Consider the following 20572-nt stretch of genomic DNA (forward strand, 5'->3'; position numbering starts at 1 on the left):
CCCCACCCATACAGTCTGCGCAGTCGCTCAAAGAAGCACCTGGACCGTATTAAAGGAATGGAAGGGGAGAGAGCAGAGAGAGGTGGGATGCAGTTCTGCAGTAACATGCACCTTTTCACTGCAGCATCAGCAGACGTCTATGCAACACTGGAACCAGCCATTAAATAGGTGTCCGTTCATTTTCACAAGGACTCCTTCCCGTGCTGTTTTATAACCTACAGTCCAGGAGTATGAAACAAAAATCTGTTTTCCCTGATTAATATTTTTATTTAAACTTGAACATATTGCTTTGTTATTGTAGGGCTGATTGGGAGAGGGGCAGGTAGGACGCTGCTTTTTTTTTTAATATACAGGAAAAGCCACATTTTGGAAGGGGGGGGAAATCCCCTGGGACCTTGTACAAAGTGGGGGGAGAAAACAAGAGACATTTTGATGCTCACTGTGGACAGGGCCCTTTGTGAACAGGATCGTCACTCTTCCAGATGTTTAGAGACCATGCAGGTCTGTCAAAAAATGAAGGACTCTTTAAACCAAATCACATTAGCAGAACTTTCTAGCAAGAGGTGAATACCAAAAACAGAGGTCCTGCTAAGCAAGGCCAAAATGGGACACCTAGGACACCTCTGATGAGGCTGACTGGGATGAGGGGGGAGGGAGACCTTTCCTCCCACCGTGTGCCAGTGACCACTTCCACCTTTTTAGTCTCAAGACAACAAACCTGTGTGCACAATATACTACAATCCCCAGAGTCCAATTTCCTTAAAGTGGTGATAATACAAACATATATTTTGTTTAGGAACAACAATCACTGCTTTATAAGCTTACAATACTTTTTGAAGTAAATACACTACATTGTGAGAGAAATGTGTGTGTAATTTTCAAACACACTAGATTTAAATTACATATTTTATAGCAGTTGCTCTCTGTTTTATGCATGTACTCACGACCCCGACGTAATACCTTTGCAACCCCAGTTTGAGAACCCCTGACCTACACAGTCAGAGCCATACCAATCTAGGGTTTGTTTATCAGTGCTTGGGGTTTCCAAAAGGTTTAATTGGTGGTATTTAGTTTTACATCAGTATTTCTCTTCCTATGCTGCCTTATTTAGATTTTAAGCTCTTTGGTGCAAGGAGCACTTTCCTATGTCTGAAGTGCCTAGGACACTGTTGGCATACACTCACAAGTTGTGAAACGGGTATTGTGATACCAAGAATAAGGTATGGGATGTGACATAAATGCATCCGAGGAAGGAGGTCAAGATCTTCAGCAGGAGCCAGTTACCAAACATCACCCACAAACACCAACAATGAAGCCCACTGCTACTTTCACAGAGCTGCAGGGGTCTGCAGATGAAATGCTATGAAAATTCTCTCTCTATGGGAGTAGTAAGGACACCTGGCTAAAGACTGAGCATTGCATGTGGCAACCTGTTGTCTCCATGGACCATATCATGGGGAATATTTAATAATGGGTACTACAATCTAGCAGAGGAAGGTCTAACACGATCCAATCGCTGGAATTGAAGCTAGGTAAATTCAGACTGGAAATAAGGCAGAAATTTTAAACGGTGAGAGTAATTAAGCATTGGAACAATTTACCCAGGGCTGTGGTGGATTCTCCATCACTGACAATTTTTAAAACAAAACTGGACGTTTTTCTCAAGTATCTGCTCTAGGAATCATTGTGGGGAAGGTCTCTGGCTTGTGTTCTACAGATCAGACTAGATGATCACGATGGTCCCTTCTGGCCTTGGAATCTGTGAATCTAATTTCCATATTAATGATGTGGATGATTCTAGTCGCCTCCATTTTATGCAGATTAGGTGCAACCCTTTAGTTCCTGGCAAGCTGCCAACAGTCTAATTTGGGCTTAGTCTGGTTGTCCTAGTTAGCGCTATAAGGGAGGCTGGCAGAGATACAGGGTGAGTAAATAAACAAGGCGGCCTACAGAAGAATCCTACTGTTGTTTACTTGTTAATGCAGCATCAGAGTGGCCAGGAAGACTGCAGTTCCTTACTACAGACATAGGGACCAGAGAACTGAATCATTTTTCTATGTAATCTTAAAGGGTTGGGTTTTTTTTAAAAGCCTATTAAGGTAGCCTGTAATTTCCAAATCTTCTCAATGGGGTAAAGTTACAGCATGTAACCTTAAACAGCTCTTCCAGATGGATTAAAGCCCATCTATTCATTCATAATTCCAAGCACAGTCCAGCTGCAGAGGAGGAGATGAAGTCCTTGTGCAGAAGAGTTAAACTGGCACTTCAAGCTTCACAAAACTAGTTTTGCATGATGTACCCCAACACCAAATGGTTCTAAAAGGATTTGTGCAACACAACCTAGCTTACAGCTTGGCTTCAATATTAAGAGTGCAGAACTGGGCAGCTACTCTTCTCACTTCCTTCTGGACATTACAGTATTCACTTTTTAAAAATGTTTCCCCAGAAAACAGACACATACTGGTTGGTGTTTTAACAGGATACAGGAAGGAAGTACTAAAAGGGTTTAGCTTTACTATAAAAGAATTAGACGTAGGAATAACAGGCTTCAAAATAAAAATCAGCATAACATGTTGATGGGAAACAGTAACCAGTAATCAAACCATGAGATGAAAGTTTGTACCTTCCTCAAATAGACACAGGTACTCAGCACTGTGCATCCCAGCTCTTGTGCTTGCAGGTTCGTGCATCATGGACTGTTTTACAACACATGTCCCCATTGACTTTTAAGTTTCAACTGATTTTATGTCCGTTCGAAAGCTTGTGTTTTTCATCAACAAAACTTTGTCCAATAAAAGATATTACCTCCTGTATCTCATCTCCCTTAACAGAATTTGAGACAGTCCAGTAAAGGACAGGGAAACACCTGGTCTCAGTTTGACCAATACAGATCTGTTACAGGCTGTTTTCAGTAGACTGTATTAACATCCCACTCTGGAATAGTATCACTTATCCACCTCAAGGAATCTCCTGTACAGGATGCAAAAATGGAAGTCAGTTTCCATGTGCAGATCCAGGTTCAAATCCTGATCCACAATTTCCAAGTATCTCCCATGTGTTAGTTATGATCATGGATACTAACGTAAGTATTCTACTGTAGAACAGAAAAGGAGACAAAAATTAGATGAGTCAGCATAGCTGTCAAAACTTAGAGGTAAGAGCTGAGAACGCTCTGGCCAGCTCTAGGCAAATGTCTACCAAAGGTCATGCAAGGTCTACTTTAACGATCACCCAGGGATGACAGGGTGGCTCAAGGAACCCAAACTATTTCCAGGTTTGCCAACTGTGTTGCACAGCACACCCCATCTTCAATGGAAGCCTCTCACTAGGCTACAAAATAGAAAGGAGCATAAACTGTGGCAAATCAAGTGCCAAAGTATAATTAGACAGGCCAAAAAAGAATTTGAAGAGCAACTACAGAAAGACAAAAACTAACTAATTTTTCTAAGTATGTCAGAAGCAGGAAGAACGCCAAGCATTCAGCAGGACCACTGGATGCCCGAGGTGCTAAAGGAGCACTCAAGGAAGACAAGGCTGTTGCAGAGAAGCTAATGAATGCTATTCATTGGTCTTCACTGCAGAGGATGTGAGGGAGATTCCCACACCTCAGCCATCCTTTCTTGGTGACAAATCTGAGGAACTGTCCAAGATTGAAGAGATTTTGCAACAAACTGATAAATTAAACAGGAATAAGTCACCAGGACTAGATGGTATTCACCCAAGAGTTCTAAAAGAACTCAAATATGAAATTGCAGAACTACTAACTGTGGTATGCACCAGGTGACTGGACTGGAGGGTAGCTACTATGACACTAATTTTTTTAAAAGGCTCCAGTGGCCATCCTGACAATTACATTGGGGTGGGGAGGGATAGCTCAGTGGTTTGAGCATTGGCCTGCTAAACCCAGGGTTGTGAGTTCAATCCTTGAGGGATCTGAGGAATTGGGGATTGGTCCTGCTTTGAGCAGGGGGTTGGACTAGATGACCTCCTGAGGTCCCTTCCAACCCTGATATTATATGATTCTATGCCGGTACGTCTAACTTCAGTACCAGGCAAATTGGTCGAAACTGTAGTAAAGAACAGAATTACCAGACACATAAATTAACACGATTTGTTGAGGAACAGCCAACACAGCTTTTGTAAAGGGAAATCATGCCTCACCAATATATTAGAATTCTTTGTGGGGGCCAACAAACATGTGGACAAGGTTGATCCAGTGGATATAGAGTACTTGGACTTTCAGAAAGCTTTTGACAAGGTGCCTCACCCAAAGGCCTTTAAGCAAACCCAGCAGTATGGGATCAGAGGGAAGGTCCTCTCATGGATTAGTAACTGGTTAAAAGACAAGAAACAAAGGAGTCAAGGTTCCTTCCCCACTCTGAACTCTAGGGTACAGATGTGGGGACCTGCATGAAAACCTCCTAAGCTTATTTTTACCAGCTTAGGTTAAAACTTCCCCAAGGTACAAACTATTTTCCTTTTTCCCTTGGACTTTATTGCTGCCACCACCAAGTGTCTAACAGATATATAACTAGGAAAGAGCCCGCTTGGAAATGTCTTTCCCCCCAAAATCCTTGCCAAACCCTACATCCTCTTTCCTAGGGAAGGCTTGATAAAAATCCTCACCAATTTGCATAGGTGAACACAGACCCAAACCCTTGGATCTTAAGAACAATGAAAAAGCAATCAGGTTCTTAAAAGAAGAATTTTAATTAAAGAAAAGGTAAAAATCACCTCTGTAAAATCACAGAATGATAGAATGATAGAATATCAGGGTTGGAAGGGACCTCAGGAGGTCATCTAGTCCAACCCCCTGCTCAAAGCAGGACCAATCCCCAACTAAATCATCCCAGCCAGGGCCTTCTCAAGCCTGACCTTAAAAACTTCTAAGGAAGGAGATTCCACCACCTCCCTAGGTAACGCATTCCAGTGTTTCACCATCCTCCTAGTGAAAAAGTTTTTCCTAATATCCAACCTAAACCTCCCCCACTGCAACTTGAGACCATTACTCCTTGTCCTGTCATCTGCTACCACTGAGAACAGTCTAGATCCATCCTCTTTGGAACCCCCTTTCAGGTAGTTGAAAGCAGCTATCAAATCCCCCTTCATCCTTCTTTTCCATAGACTAAACAATCCCAGTTCCCTCAGCCTCTCCTCATAACTCGTGTTCCACTCCCCTAATCATTTTTGTTGCCCTCCGCTGGACTCCTTCCAATTTTTCCATATCCTTCTTGTAGTGTGGGGCCCAAAACCGGACACAGTACTCCAGATGAGGCCTCACCAATGTTGAATAGAGGGGAACGATCACGTCCCTCGATCTGCTGGCAATGCCCCTACTTATACATCCCAAAATGCCATTGGCCTTCTTGGCAACAAGGGCACACTGTTGACTCATATCCAGCTTCTCGTCCACTGTAACCCCTGGATCCATTTCTGCAGAACTGCTGCCGAGCCATTCGGTCCCTAGTCTGTAGCGGTGCATGGGATTCTTCCGTCCGAAGTGCAGGACTCTGCACTTGTCCTTGTTGAACCTCATCAGATTTCTTTTGGCCCAATCCTCTAATTTGTCTAGGGCCCTCTGTATCCTATCCCTACCCTCCAGCGTATCTACTTCTCCTCCCAGTTTAGTGTCATCTGCAAACTTGCTGAGAGTGCAATCCACACCATCCTCCAGATCATTTATGAAGATATTGAACAAAACTGGCCCCAGGATCGACCCCTGGGGCACTCCACTTGATACCGGCTGACAACTAGACATGGAGCCATTGATCACTACCCGTTGAGCCCGACAATCTAGCCAACTTTCTATCCACCTTATAGTCCATTCATCCAGCCCATACTTCTTTAACTTACTGGCAAGAATATTGTGGGAGACCGTGTCAAAAGCTTTGCTGAAGTCAAGGAACAACATGTCCACCGCTTTCCCCTCATCCACAGAGCCAGTTATCTCGTCATAGAAGGCAATTAGATTAGTCAGGCATGACTTGCCCTTGGTGAATCCATGCTGACTGTTCCTGATCACTTTCCTCTCCTCTAAGTGCTTCAGCGAACAGCAGAGCGGCTAACAGAGGGAGTTTGCCTGGGATCTGCCTGAGAGGAGGTACACTAAGGGCTGCATTAAGGAGGCTGTGTTGGTGAGTATCTGAGTGTCTATTGTGGGGACAGTTTGACAGGATGGTAAATACCTTAGAGGGTAATTAGATTCAAAACATAGAGAATCCCTCTAGGCAAAACCTTAAGTTACAAAATACACAAAAACAGGAATATGCATTCCATTCAACACAGCTTATTTTATCAGCCATTTAAACAAACAGAATCTAACGCATATCTAGCTAGATTACTTACTAAGTTCTAAGACTCCATTCCTGTCTGTTCCCGGCAAATGCATCACACACGCAGAGCCTTTGTTTCTCCTCCGCTCCAGCTTTGAAAGTATCTTGTCTCCTCATTGGTCATTTTGGTCAGGTGCCAGCAAGGTTATCCTAGCTTCTTAACCCTTTACAGGTGAAAGGGTTTCTCCTCTGGCCAGGAGGGATTTTAAAGGTGTTTGCCCTTCCCTTTATATTTATTACAAAAGGGTAGGAATAAATGGTCATTTTTCAGAACAGAGAGGGAGAAATAGTCGTATCCACCAGGGATCTGTACAGGGACCAGTCCTAGTCAATATATTCATAAATGTTCTAGAAAAAGGAGGTAAACAGTGAGGTTGCAAAGTCTGCAGATGATATAAAATTACTCAGGATAGTTAAGTCCAAAGCAGACTGCAAAGAGTTACAAAGGGAGCTCACAAAACTGGGTGACTGGGCAACAAAACGGCAGAAGAAATTCAATGTTGATAAACGCAAAGTAATGCGCATTGGAAAAAAACAATCCCAATGTACAAAATGATGGGATCTAAATTAGCTGTTACCAGTCAAAAAAGAGACACTTCTCTGAAAACATCCACGCAATGTGCAGCGGCAGTCAAAAAAGTGAACAGAATGTTGGGAACCCTTAAGAAAGGGACAGACAATAAGACAGTAAATATCATAAAATCACTACATCAACCCAGGGTACACAGACACCTTGAACATTTTGTGCAGTTCTAGTCATCCCATCACCAAAAAGATTATTAGAAATAGAAAAGGGACAGAGAATAGCAACAAAAATGATTATGGGTGTGGAACAGCTTCCATACGAGGAGAGATTAAAATGACTGGGACTGTTCAGGCTGGAAAAGAGACGATGAAGGGGGGATAGGACAGAGGTCTAACACATCATGAATGGAGAGGAGAAAGTGAATAAGGAAGTGTTATTTATTCTTTCACAAACTGGCTGTAGTTTGCCCTCCCCTGTCCTAGGATATTGGAGAGACAAGGTGGGTGAGATAATATCTTTTACTGGACCAACTGTTGGTGAGAGAGACGAGCTTTCGAGATCTGTGTAAGCTTGAAAGCTTGTCTCTCTCGCCAACAGTAGTCCCATAAAAAAAATATTACCTCACCCACCTTGTCTCTCAGATACATTTCTTATCAACCCTGAAAAGGTTAAACAGTGAACAAAGCTCTAATGCATTGCTAAGCAATGAGTATAGCATAGATCACATGCGCTCACTCTAATAATGCCCACAGAGCTCTCCTGAAAGGCTGATCTGCATGTGACTTCATAAACAGGTTCACGGGCTCAAACCCAGCAGTTAAATGCTAACCGAAGGTCTTGAACATTCACTAACTCCTCACTGAACTTATCACCCTCAGAAAGAGGACCCGCAGTCATTCAGCAAGCAGATTCCAGAATTAATGTAACAGGACAAATATTACCTCACCTCACCCACCTTGTCTCTCGAACATCCTGGGACTGACACAGCTACAACACTGTATATAAACAGCACAAAGACATTCAAACAGCAGACGGCCCCATTCTGTGCCTAAAGCTCGTCAGACAGGAGTTCCCATGCAGTCTGTGGGTTCTAGTCCCACTTGCAATCAGGAGTGGGGCTAGTTAACTCTCAACCCCAGAAAGAAAAAGCTGTTCTGTCCTAGGTAAATGACCTTGAAGACTGGGTTCTACCTCCCTCCCCCCAGACAGCCAGTGTATCTCACCTGAGGAAAGTACTTAAATATGTCATTAGTCTGGGTAATGAGCTAGGGATAACAAAAGTTTTACAGCGACTTACTGATGTCATCTTAATCAAGTTACTAAACATTCATAAACTCAGTTTATACATCCATAAAACAGATAATTACTACTTCACAGGGCAGTTGTGATGCTTAGTGTTTGTGAAGTTATTTTGTATCCTCAGATGAACGTCTAAGTAAGTGCAAAATATCATTAGTTACAATTTAAACACCCTGAAAAGTATCTTCACTGAGAACAATTATCTAAAAAGCTAACAAGATATTTGCATATTTGATAAGATCCTAACAGAACAACTTTTTCAATAAAAACTTTTTAAAAAGTCTTCAGTTTGGATGAAAGCTTCCCATGTAACTGGAAACTGATTTGAAGTATAATGACATAGCAGCCAGAGGGATAAAATAAAATAAAATTCAAAGAGATACAGAGAAATCTGTTCAGAAATCAATACAGTATTCCCTAGACATATTCTAAAGAATGAAATTTCACGGGGCCCACTGTTAAAGGAATGAAAGCAGGTTGTATGTATTCTCTCACTTACATGAAACTGCTTTTCAGCAGAACCTAGAGGGTTTTAAAAAACTAAGTGTCGTAGGGGAAGAAACTACAGAAGGAAATGGAAAACTAAGGCCTTGCCTGTAGAAAAGGCTGTACTGCTTTACGTATACAAGTACAGGTAAAAAGAGGTACACCCCTCAGTGTGGACGCAGTTATAACATTATAAAGGTGTTTATACACAATACAGCTATTCCTGTGTGGGAAGAGGGAATAAGGGTATGTCTACACTTACCATTTAAATCGCAGAAAGACCCTTTCTTGTGCTAAAACCGCAGAACTATCTACACTTGTTAATGACTTTTTGCGATGAAACTCAGAAGTTTCACCGCAGAAAGAAAACCACCTTCACGAGAGGTGTACAGCTCTTACCGCTGTTCTTTTTGCGCTGCTGTGAAAGTGAAGACACGTTCCACCAGTGTAAACACCCTCTGGAGGATATCCCACAGTTCCAAAAGTGACCACTCTGGCCAGCATCTCTGCTGCTCTGACACATGGATGTCCGCCCCTCCCCCTGTAAGCCCCGGGAAGTTTGAAGCTCCCTTTCCCTTTGTTTGTAGCTGTGGCGGGGAAAGCAGCCAGACACCAGGAGGTTTTTAAAAAAAAAGCCACAGAAGAAACCAGGAAGTAATGGGGCTCCTGAGACATGAAGCAGGGCAGCACAGGGAACTGAGCAGGAACCCCCCCCCCCCACCACTTCCCACAAGACCTATTGCGAGAGCTGCACTGTGGGATAGCTGCCCTACAGCGCTGCTCTCATCAGAGATGGAAGTGCTGGTAGTGTAAACACTCTCTGCCGGCTGAGGAATTGAGTGAGTACACAAACCAGCGCTTTACTTTCACCGGTTCCATATCACCAGTGAAACTTACAGTGCAAAAACTCTGTACGTGTAGACATACCCTAAGCTATACCAGTATAAGGCGCCTTTATACCAGCGTAACTGCAGTAACACAGGGGGCTTGTACCAGAATCAACTGTTTTGGTTAAAAAAAAAGATCATCCCTAACTGAATTAGCTATACTAGTTCAAAATCTGTATAGCTCAAACCTAAAGCCTAGTCTACATGCAAAAGTTGCACCACTTAAATTTAAATTAGATTTTAAAACTGATTTAATTAAAACAGTGCAAACCCACGTAGACAGCATTTGAGGGGCTTATTTTGTTTTAACTTAAATCTGTTCTCAATTGATTTACGCTAAACCAAAACGAAAGCACCCACATGGGTTTGCGCTGGCTTAACCTCACAACTTACACCGGCGCAATTTCTCCACGTACATAAGGCCTCAAATCATGTACTGTGAAGCTAAGGTTCCACTGCCACACAGAACCCTTGCCCAACGTATTGCAGGTATTACGACATTAAGCCTGGCTGGCATACCTTAATCCAAGGAGCAGTTAATATGACTTAAGAGACTGGATTTCATTGAAATAAAGAGGACATGTCTGGCCAACAAGTAAAGCTGGTTGTGGTATTTGGATGTGATTCCCTGTCACAGCTTGCCCTGATAGGTGGCTGTCAGGTGAAGAGAAAATAAACTTGCTTATTAAAAATTGATCTAAGGGAAAGAATCTTGTTGCAGTGCAATTACCCCAGCAAAAGAAAGAAATTCTACTGCCTCGGCCTATTCCAGATTTAGGGTCAAATCTGGCAGTTCTTACTCAAAACCATCACTGAGGTATATGGAATTCTGTCTGAATATTAAGTGGAGGATATGGCTTTTACACACTTCATTAGGTGAAGCAGGAGTCTCCTAGAAATTCATGGAAGTACTTACATTATGCTACAATACACATTTCTGAGCACTTATGAACAAGGTGATCAGTCAATGTGAAGCTCAGTTAACCTGAGAACAGATAACTCTTGCTGTCAGGAACAAGAGCAACGGCACGAAAGACAGGAATCACTGAAATGTAGTGGTTCAAAAGACAATTTCATCATTGACATCCTCTAACACGGAGGAGTCACATACACTGAAAGCCCTTATGAGTGAATAGCAAAAGCTTAATTAATATTGTGCCAAGGAGTTGTGGAGAATGAATGGCATTGATCGTTTCAGTTTAATATGGCAAATTGATGTGGATAGTTTCTTTTGCAGTTCCAGCCGTTTATTCCCTTTTCCTTCAAAATTACATTTCTCCTACAACCGACTGGGCAGACCAGTTGGACTGAGATGCATGGAAAGGAGCACGCTATACAATTAAAACAGATAAAGACCAAGAACTAATTAAAAATTCCCAGGAAATTAACTCTACATATTACATGCATGGGGCTTTGAAAACACAGCTATACAAAAAGAACAGGAGTACTTGTGGCACCAGCTATACAAATGAATCCTCTTGCAAAGACAGCCTACACAAATACACAGCAGGGAACCCTCAGCAAAGTCCACTGTGTGTGTCTGAGCCCTTTGTCACAGGGATCAGTGCAGACTGCTACCAACTGGCCCTTTACAGGTGAACAATTTATCTACAAAGAACTACTTTTCAAATGTTAAAGAGTCCACCTTAAAACCTGAACAGGCAGGTCCACTCAAAGGCTTCAGACTGGCTGTTAAGAGGAGAAACCAGGCAATTCTAACTTGAAATTAGACCAGCCTTGGGAATTGCTGCAAACACGGGGTGCCTCGCCTGCCCCACGTATCTCCCTCCACCCAGTGGAGGAATGCGCTGTCTACAAACCACTGTCTGGAGTTCCTCTCCTCCAGTTCCACCCTAGACCCTCTCCAATCCAGCATCCACACCGGCACTCCACTGAAACTGCTCTCAAAGTCTAATGGCTTCTTCCTAGCCAAAGCTCAGAACCACTACTCCACCCTCATCCTACTTGACCGGACAGCCACCTTTGACCATGCTCTTGTTTTGAAAGTTTGTCCTCTCTCAGCCTCCATGACTCTGTCTTCTTCTGGGGTATGTCTACAAAGCAGCTGGGAATGTGCTTCCCAACATGGGCAAACAGACACATGCAAGCTCTGCTCAAGCTAGCATGTTAAAAATAGCCATGAGGCTGCAGTGGCCCAGGCAGCAGCTCAGACTAGCCACCCGAGTACAAACCCCTCCTCCCCTTCAGCCTCCTGGGTACATACACATGTGGCTAGCCTGGGCTGCCAGAGCCATGCTATTTTTAGCACAGCAGCTTGAGCAGAGCAAGTGCGTCTGCCTACTCACGCTGGGAAGCACACTCCCAACTGCTATGTAGCCATATCCCTGGTCCTCCAACCTCTCTAATTGCGCCTTCAGCATATCTTTCACAGATCCTCCTCATCTCATCCAATTTTCTAATAGGGTTCCACAGGGCTCTGTCCTTGGTCCCCTTCTCTTCTCCCTCTACACCTTATCCCCGGGTGATCTCATCCACAAACATAAATTCAACCACCCTGTCTATGCGTATGAGTCATAGATCTACTTCTACTCCAGATCCATCTCCTGGCCTCTCCATCTGACATCTCCTTATGGAATTCTAGCCACCAGCTCAAGCTCAACATGGCCAAACAGAGCTCCTACTCTTCCCACTGCCTCTTTCCTCCATCACTGCAGACATTGCCACCATCCTGCCTGTCACTAAGGACCATCACCTGGGTGTCATTTTTGACTCAGACCTCTCTCTAGGTCCTCTCATCCAGACTGTCTAAATCTTGCAGATTCTTTCTATTAACATTTCTAAGAGATGGCCTTTCCTCTACAGCCACAGAGCTAAAACTCTCATCCAGGCTCTCATCTCACATCCCCAATTACCGCAACATCCCTTTCTTTGGCGTTGACAAATACAATATTGTCCTCACTCACCTCCATTCACAATGCTGCAGCAAAGATCATTTTCCTACCCCGTCTCTTTAACCATCTCATCCCTCCACTGGCTCTCCCTTCTCTAGCAGAAAAAAACCAAACTAATTGTCTTCACTTACAAGCCCCTTAATGGCATATCCCCAGTCTACCTATCATTAAGGCTAAGATTTTGTCAGTTATTTTTAGAAAAAGTCACAGACGGGCACGGACAGGTCACGCGCAATAAAAAAAATTCACAGAAGCCATGACCTGTCTGTGTCTTTTGCTGTTGCGGCAAAATGATTGCCCCTGCCACCGTGGTGGCTGGGAGCAGTGGGGTTCCCCCTCTGCCCAGGGAAGCTGGGAGCTGCAGGGTGACCATATTTCCCAAAGAGAAAACGGGACATCCCCAGCCACTCTCCTGAGGCATCCTCCTTCCCCCTGTGCGAGGTTGTCGCCCATTCCCGGAACTCTGAGGGCGGCTCCCTTGGGAATCTGTTACCTGTCACTGGAAACTTGCAGGGGGCCCCCATCGCTGCTGTTGCTGGAACCGTGCTAGGACCCCGTTGGCTGCCAGCTCGAGTCCCACAGTGCCTGAGGCTGAAGCAGAGACTGTCACAGCGGTCTCTGGAAAACACGGATTCCATGACCTCCGTGACATAAATGTAGCCTTAATTATCATCACTCATTCACTGTTGAGATTTCAACTCCAACTTCTGACTGGCCCCAAGTTCACAGGAGAGAAGGGTCTTTCAGAGAAGGGAACACACGAAAGTTCAAACAAGGAAGCACGGTGACCTCGGAGCTTTAAGAGCAACCCTTCTACCACAACACCATCCTAAACTGCAACGAATGAACTGGTTTAGAGCCAGTTTACTGTACGGTAAGCTTGACCTAAATTTTTCAGCATGGCACGTGGATTGTGCAGCACTCCCATGCAGCAAATTAAAAATTCTGCAGCAGTTGCAGAAGTTAAAAGAAGTTTGTATTCAATTAAACACAAAAGTGAATTCCAGCAGATTACCCTTGTCCAGGTTATCCTTGGACTATTAAGATATTACATTTTAATTTTACAAGGCCGCATCATTTTTAATTGTAAGTGCACTGCAGAATTTTGTACTGAACATACAACTGCCTTGTAGAAATGAACAAGGAGAACCTGGAGGTTTTGGCATTAAGGTAAGGGGGTGCTTGGGCCTTTTTGCACCTTGGAAGCCATGGGAAGCAGTTTGGGATTGTGGGATAAACACATTAGTTTGATGATTCTGCTGAAGATATCAGAAGTGAAAGAGTTAATTGTTGACTTTTCAATCATCATTAGGGTTCAGCATCAATCCTCTGAAAGAATGGGCCAGTTCACAACACAGAGCCTTGTTTCAGCAAGTATGCAGATGTTACTGCATCACTTTGCACTTGGTTCATGTTTGTTAGGTTCTCTTTGCAACCAAACAGGCGAGAAAAACAATTCATTGGAAGCCTGAAACGGTTCTGCAGAAAAAGGGGTGGGAATCTACAGGAAATTCCAGAACCACAAACTACATGGGTCCCACATATAATCCAAAAAGGAACCATTACAATGCCTCAAACCCCTGGTCCTTCCAATACACAGGTATGATTTGACAGACCTGGGAGAAGGATTGCTACTAGAGAAACCCAGTCGCTGCTTCTTTTGGCAATGTGTGACTCTGAACTTTTGCTCATCGTAATGACCATGTGGTGTAGGAAGGGTTCAGACCTCTGTAGCCCCACTCTTTGCTTAGCTGAAAGGAGTCACTGTAAGGCACACACACGAACGCACGCACCACTGCAAGGCCCAGCTGACTGCCAGTGCTGCCACATACAGATCACAGCAGTGCTGGTCCGCAGGGCAAGCCTCAGTAGCTGCTTTTCTAACTTAACTTATAGAGCTGTAAAACATATAAACGATTGTATCTTCTAGTGGCCTGTGACACTTTTAAGACAAACATGATGCTCAGAGCAAATATTAGGCTTGAGATTAGACAAAAATTGCTTTTGACTTCACTCTTAACCCTTAGAATGCTGGAGAAATATAGTCAACTTTTCCTCCTCAGTCCCTCTTCACAACTGCTGATTGTTCCTTCTTCCCAATGCCTTGCACAATGCGCCACCCAGATTCTGCCCAGCTCTATTCTGCCCCCAGCCTATATCTTTCGCACCTTAGCAGCCTCTGGCTTCATACAGATTTCCCATCCAAAGGCCTCAGATGTGCACCCCATCCAGCCATCTCTCTTTCTAGTTCAGAGTCAGAGGGTTTGGTTGAGAGCTGACTGACCGCTATGCTACAGATCAGTACGATCTTGTGACAGCAGGAAGAGGAGTCGAGGGTCAGGACAGAGTCCTTACATGTCCCATCCCCCTGCTGCAGGAGATTTTCATTGATTTCCCACAGTAGCTCTCCTAGAAGATGGGAAAAGTCCTTCATAAGCAGTCAATTCACAGGCATTATCCACCTGGGAATGAGACAGTTTGTTAAGGTTTATTGTACCAGTCCTGATCATTTTGACTTCTCTTGAATGCTTTGGATACATTTGTTTCAGTCTGTGCATTCCAGTTACTGCAAGAGACTTTTCCCCCTAGACTTTGAACACATTAAAATTTCCTTCCCTTGAAGGGCTTTTTGGCTGTTATACTGGGACTTAATTTTATACTGCTTTATTTCCCACTTCCTTCTCTGGGAGAAAGTTGGCTACAAAGATCCTACCAAACTAGAAAAATACCTCAAACAAGTAACATAAAAGAGGACAGCCTCATAGACAGTAAGCGTCCAGGCAAATGCAGCTGTCCACAACTCAGATCATCTGAAATGTGGAAGCATCCACTGAAATGAGAACTGCACTTTTCAGAAATTTGTCAGAGTTTTGTCCCCTGTTCTCATTATGGGATACACGTACCCCTGGGGGTACAGAGAGATCTTCCAGGGGTACATCAACTCATCTAGATATTTGCCTCATTTTACAACAGGCTACATAAAAAGCACTAGCGAAGTCAGTACAAACTAAAATTTCATACAATGACTTGTTTATACTACTCTGTATACTATACACTGAAATGTAAGTACAATATTTATATTCCAATTGATTTATTTTATAATTATATGGTAAAAATGAGAAAGTCAGCAATCTTTCACTAATAGTGTGCTGTGACACTTTTGCATTTTTAGGTCTGGTTTTGTGAGCAAGTAGTTTTTACTTGAGGTGGAACTTGGGGGTATGCAAGACAAATCAGACTACTGAAAGGGGTACAGTCGTCTGGAAAGGTTGAGAGCCACTGCCTGCCTGAACTATTCAAATAATCTGGAATTTACATGCATCACTTGCCTCTCCTTTTCTACGTTTGCTTCAACTATAGACCACCAGATCAACCAATTGGTGTATCCTAATCAGATGCATCCTAATTCATTTGTCCCACTAATGTAAACAAACAAAATTAAAAAAAAAATCCTTCTCCCTCCACTTCTGATCACCTATTCTCTTCCCTTCTATTCTTCTACCTCCCTTCTCCCCCACCCACAGAAACACAGAAATATTCTAATGTCAGTCAGCTGAAAGAACTGGGTCACCAGGACCCAAGGTCTAAAAGTGAATTCCTTCCTGTTTATTAAGAATCATTTACAATATCGTGTTACTTTGACATCTTTTAAAGAAAGAAAACTCTCACTAACTCAACGATCTTACATTAAAAAGTAATGCTGAAGAGTAAGGAGGCGATATAATAATTGGCAGCAGCTCAGTAGCAAAGGCTCCCAAGCTTGGGGGGGGGTGGTGGTGGTGGTATAATAATACACAAGCTTTCTGTGGAGTAGCCTTACAACAGCAGAAAAGAGTTCAAACTTGATGTGCACATTCAGTGCCAACTCATTTTAAGACCGGAATCCCACATACAGCCAGGAGTTCCACACCAATAAGTAAGAGCTTTACAGTCATGGACTGGAAAGACAAGCCCTAAAAAATACAAACACATCCATAACTCAGATGTACCGTTCTCCAAACAGCATCCTTGCTTCCAACCTCATGAAGATGAAACAGACCATGTTTTTCTGAGAATCATATGATTTCACTGCAAAGATTAATACACTGCACACAAACAATTCTTAACATGACTCACCGGGAAGTCTGTTCATGTTGACTCCTTGGGCTGAGAGTCCTATTCCCATGTACCTTCAAACAAACAAAATTCTGTTAGTTAAACCCAGAATGGTCAAGTCGCATGAGATTCTCCCCTCCAGAAATACAGGAAACCATTTTAAATTAGAACGCAGTGTTTCACTGGAGACTTCCCTCAGTACTTGTATTAGTTTCTGGAATCAAAGAGAAAATGCCTTAATCAGCCATGGGAACTGATGCCTCTCTGCTCTCCAACTGCAGCTACATTCCTGCAGCTCCTAACTGGTATGAAAACTAGAACCTCACAGTAATCAGAGCAGCTAGCTCCTTGGTTTTCCTGCATCAAGATAAGGTGATGACTTACAAGCAGCTGACAAGAGAGCGAACAAGATTTAAGCATCAGATAATTCTAAGCAACTCAACACATTGACTCCTGATCCTTACCCAATGTAAATCCACAACACAGTCAAAAGGGATTCCTGTAAGGGGCTCCGCTTCTGGGGCTGCCTGCTCCAATCCCCCGACAATGGGGAGCAGAGCTAACAGTGTCCTCCTGAAGTCTTAGGTCTGGTCTATATTAGAAAAGTTGCATCACTGTCTCTAGTTATACCAGTGCAAACTACTAATGTAGACTCACTCAAATCAGTTTAAACCTTGTTTACTTTGGAAACTTACCAAGTTAAGCTGAACTGAGTTAAGGGAAGTTTTACTCAGTTCAAACGAGTGTACCTTGAAGGTATGCACCAGTTCAATTAGATCACTTTTAAATCTGTTTGATTGCATTAGTACAAGTTTCCTAATATAGATATGACCTTATGCCTCAGCTATTCTCCTACCCCATGTAGGTTAGAGATACCAAATATCACACACACAAGGCTGGTAACGGAGCATTTATCACTTAAGTCTTTCCACCTTTATCTAGCATGCACCACTTAATAGACTGCCTTGAACAAGAGTAGTTACATCTTCACCACACAACTGGAATTTGAAGAGGAAGGGAGAAATAAACTGCTAAATCTAAATCAGGATCTCAGAGTACAAGTGCGATTAATCAGTTGTAGCTAAGACAACTAAATTTCCAACTCCAAATCTCTCAAACAATTTAGATTTTTATGCCAAGTTCATGGAGGACAGGTCCATCATTGGCTATTAGCCAAGATGGTCAGGGATGCAAGCCCATGCTCTGGGTGCCACTAAGCCTCAAACTGCCAGATGCTGGGACTGGACAGGGGATGGATCACTTGATAACTGCCATGTTCTGTTCATTCCCTCTGAAGTACCTGGCATGGGCCACTGTTGGAAGACAGAATACTGGGCTAGATGGACCATTGGGCTGACCATGTATGGCTGTTCTTATGAATTGAAACAGTGGCACTGTGTAAAGCCTGTCAGTGCATTGAAAACACTCAGATGTATATTACTATATTGGTGCTAAAAGAACAGGAGTACTTGTGGCACCATAGAGACTAACAAATTTATTTGAGCATAAGCTTTCGTGAGCTACAGCTCACTTCATCGGATGCATTCAGTGGAAAATACAGTGGGCTACTGGTGCTATCACAGTGGCTAGTTAAGACTGCAGCAGGGCTATCTGATACTTCAACCTGGAAAAGGCTGAGGTGGGAACTCCCTCATGCGCCTAAAGTTTTATCTGAGGGATTTCTAAACTGCAATTATTTTGTTCGTTCATCCCTCACCATGAGCTAAATGTGGAAGCACAATGCCTGAGCAATGACTTTCCTTTTGAAAATATATGGAACTTCTCTCAATCTGAACACCACTTGGTTTTTTGACATCTAGAGCTAGGTGACCGCTGCAATAGGCTGCTTGAAACTACCTGTGAAAAGCCATTAATTGCATCTATGGCTGCGTTCTGCAATACTGAGGTGGAAAAGATTCATTAAGCAATCTTTCTAGTCTGTTCCACTGCAACTGCGGAGTTGTTCCCTACAGTCTAGCATGGTAGCTCAGAAAGTCATTGGTCATTTTAACTTACTGAATTTAATGACTGTACAGCACCTAGAGTCCTGGATAGGCACTGTGACAGGGTCGGACCAGATGGCTATAGGAGAGTAATAGAAGGCAGATATATTAGCCCCAGATTAAGCAGGTCCCTTTTCCCTGGGTAAGGGAACACGGAAGGTTCCAGAACAATCAGGAACCTTCTGGAGACAATTAAGACAGGCTGATTAGAACACCTGCAGCCAATCAAGAAGCTGCTAGAATCAATTAAGGCAGGCTAATCAGGGCACCTGGGTTTTAAAAAGGAGCTCACTTCAGTTTGTGGTGTGTGTGTGAGGAGCTGGGAGCAAGAGGCACTAGGAGCTGAGAATGAGAACAAGGACTGTCGGAGGACTGAGGTGTACAAGCACTATCAGACACCAGGAGGAAGGTCCTATGGTGAGGATAAAGAAGGGGTTGGGAGGAGGCCATGGGGAAGTAGCCCAGGGAGTTGTAGCTCTCGCACAGCTGTTCCAGGAGGCACTCTAGACAACTGCATTCCACAGGGCCCTGGGCTGGAACCCAGAGAAGAGGGCGGGCCCGGGTTCCCCCCAAATCCTCCCAACTCCTGGTCAGACACAGGAGTCGTCGACCTGGACTGTGAATTCACAAAATTGGCCAAGCTGAGGGCTGCCATGAAGCTCCAAGGCAAGCAAATCCACCAATAAGCACAAGACCCACCAAGGTAGAGCAGGAACTTTGTCACAGCACATAAACATGAACAAACACTTTATGTATTGTATCACACAGTAGCATGGCCACTGAAAGGCTGTCCGCAACAACTGGAAAAGCCCACATGCCAAAAATTGCACTGGCTGCATATTATGCTACAACTGTGCTTCAAGATGTTACTTTTAGTGAGGTCTCAGTCTAGGCCGAGCATACCTAAAGGACCATCCACTACCCTCCTTCCCACTAGATTATGAGAAATCAGGAGGAGCTAATACCTAACTGACCTAAAGTAGGTCTTGAGGACCTTGGGCTTCGGAATGTTTTCCATCAATGTATCCACGTATCCCAAAGTGCATGAGTGGCATCCTTCCACATAAGGATGGAAGAGTTGTTCCCATTTTCCAAGTCACTGGCTTATGATGGTGTTTATTAGAAATGAAATGTATGTGTATTAAGTAGCCCAAATTGACTCAGGTTTCTTTCAGTTAGACACGCAGACCTTCAAGTAGGAGAACCCCAAAAATTTAAGATAATTTTTAAGAACTCAGTGTCACCCCAGATATATAAGCTCCCTAACACGTCCATGGCAAGCAGTTATATTCTTTTCTCAGATCTACATGCATACTTATGTCCATGATTACATCATCCATGAAGCTGCTGCAAATACACATTAACATTTTTTAAAGTGTTCTTAATTTGCACATGCAGTGTAAGCTAGCTATTTTTTTAAAAAAAAACACAGAGTATATGAACCCATGTAGACAATAGTTGTGCATACACATTTTTACATATGAAATTGCATGTGGATTTTTAAGAGTCTGGTTTAGATTTACTCTCCCCTCCTATCCTCTTGCACGTTAGAAGGTGCCTAGAATAGTCCTTCATTGTACTGAGATTCTTCAGCCATAGCCCATAAGCTATATATTTGTTCACTCTCTCCTCCCTGAAATTCAAGTTTTAAAAAGTCAACAGAAAAAAAGCCCTGTAGGTTTCCACTCCAATAGAAACACTGGGGTCTTGTATACAAGGGAAGTTAAGCTGAATTAACTAGAGGTCTGAATTCAAAGTGCATTTGTTAAACACATTAAATCCCTGTGTGGACACTTTCATTGAGAAGTGAAGAGGCTTTAGTTTGCTTTAGCTTAATTCAATTCCAAAATGAAGTACTTTTAAATTCACACTTAGGGTATGTCTTCACTAGCAACATTAAAGCGCTGTCATGGCAATGCTTTAACATGGCTGTGTAGTCGCGGCACCAGAGCTGGGAAAACACCACCCTCAAGAGGGGAGTAGCTCCTAGCGCTGGTGCATTCTCCACACTACCACTTTACAATGCTGAAAC

At 43.3% G+C, this 20572-nt stretch overlaps 1 protein-coding gene across 2 annotated transcripts in view; it reads right to left on the reverse strand.

Moving 5' to 3' along the window:
- Positions 1–20572, reverse strand: part of RANBP10 (RAN binding protein 10) — a 168472-nt gene that overhangs the window by 104686 nt on the left and 43214 nt on the right. For both annotated transcript variants that reach the window (XM_074968389.1, XM_074968388.1), the window contains exon 3: positions 16559–16611. In XM_074968389.1, coding sequence (XP_074824490.1) covers positions 16559–16611 — 53 coding nt within the window. The remainder of the gene's footprint in view (positions 1–16558; positions 16612–20572) is intronic.

Source organism: Natator depressus, chromosome 12 (assembly GCF_965152275.1).
Source record: "Natator depressus isolate rNatDep1 chromosome 12, rNatDep2.hap1, whole genome shotgun sequence".
Lineage (NCBI taxonomy): Eukaryota > Metazoa > Chordata > Testudines > Cheloniidae > Natator > Natator depressus.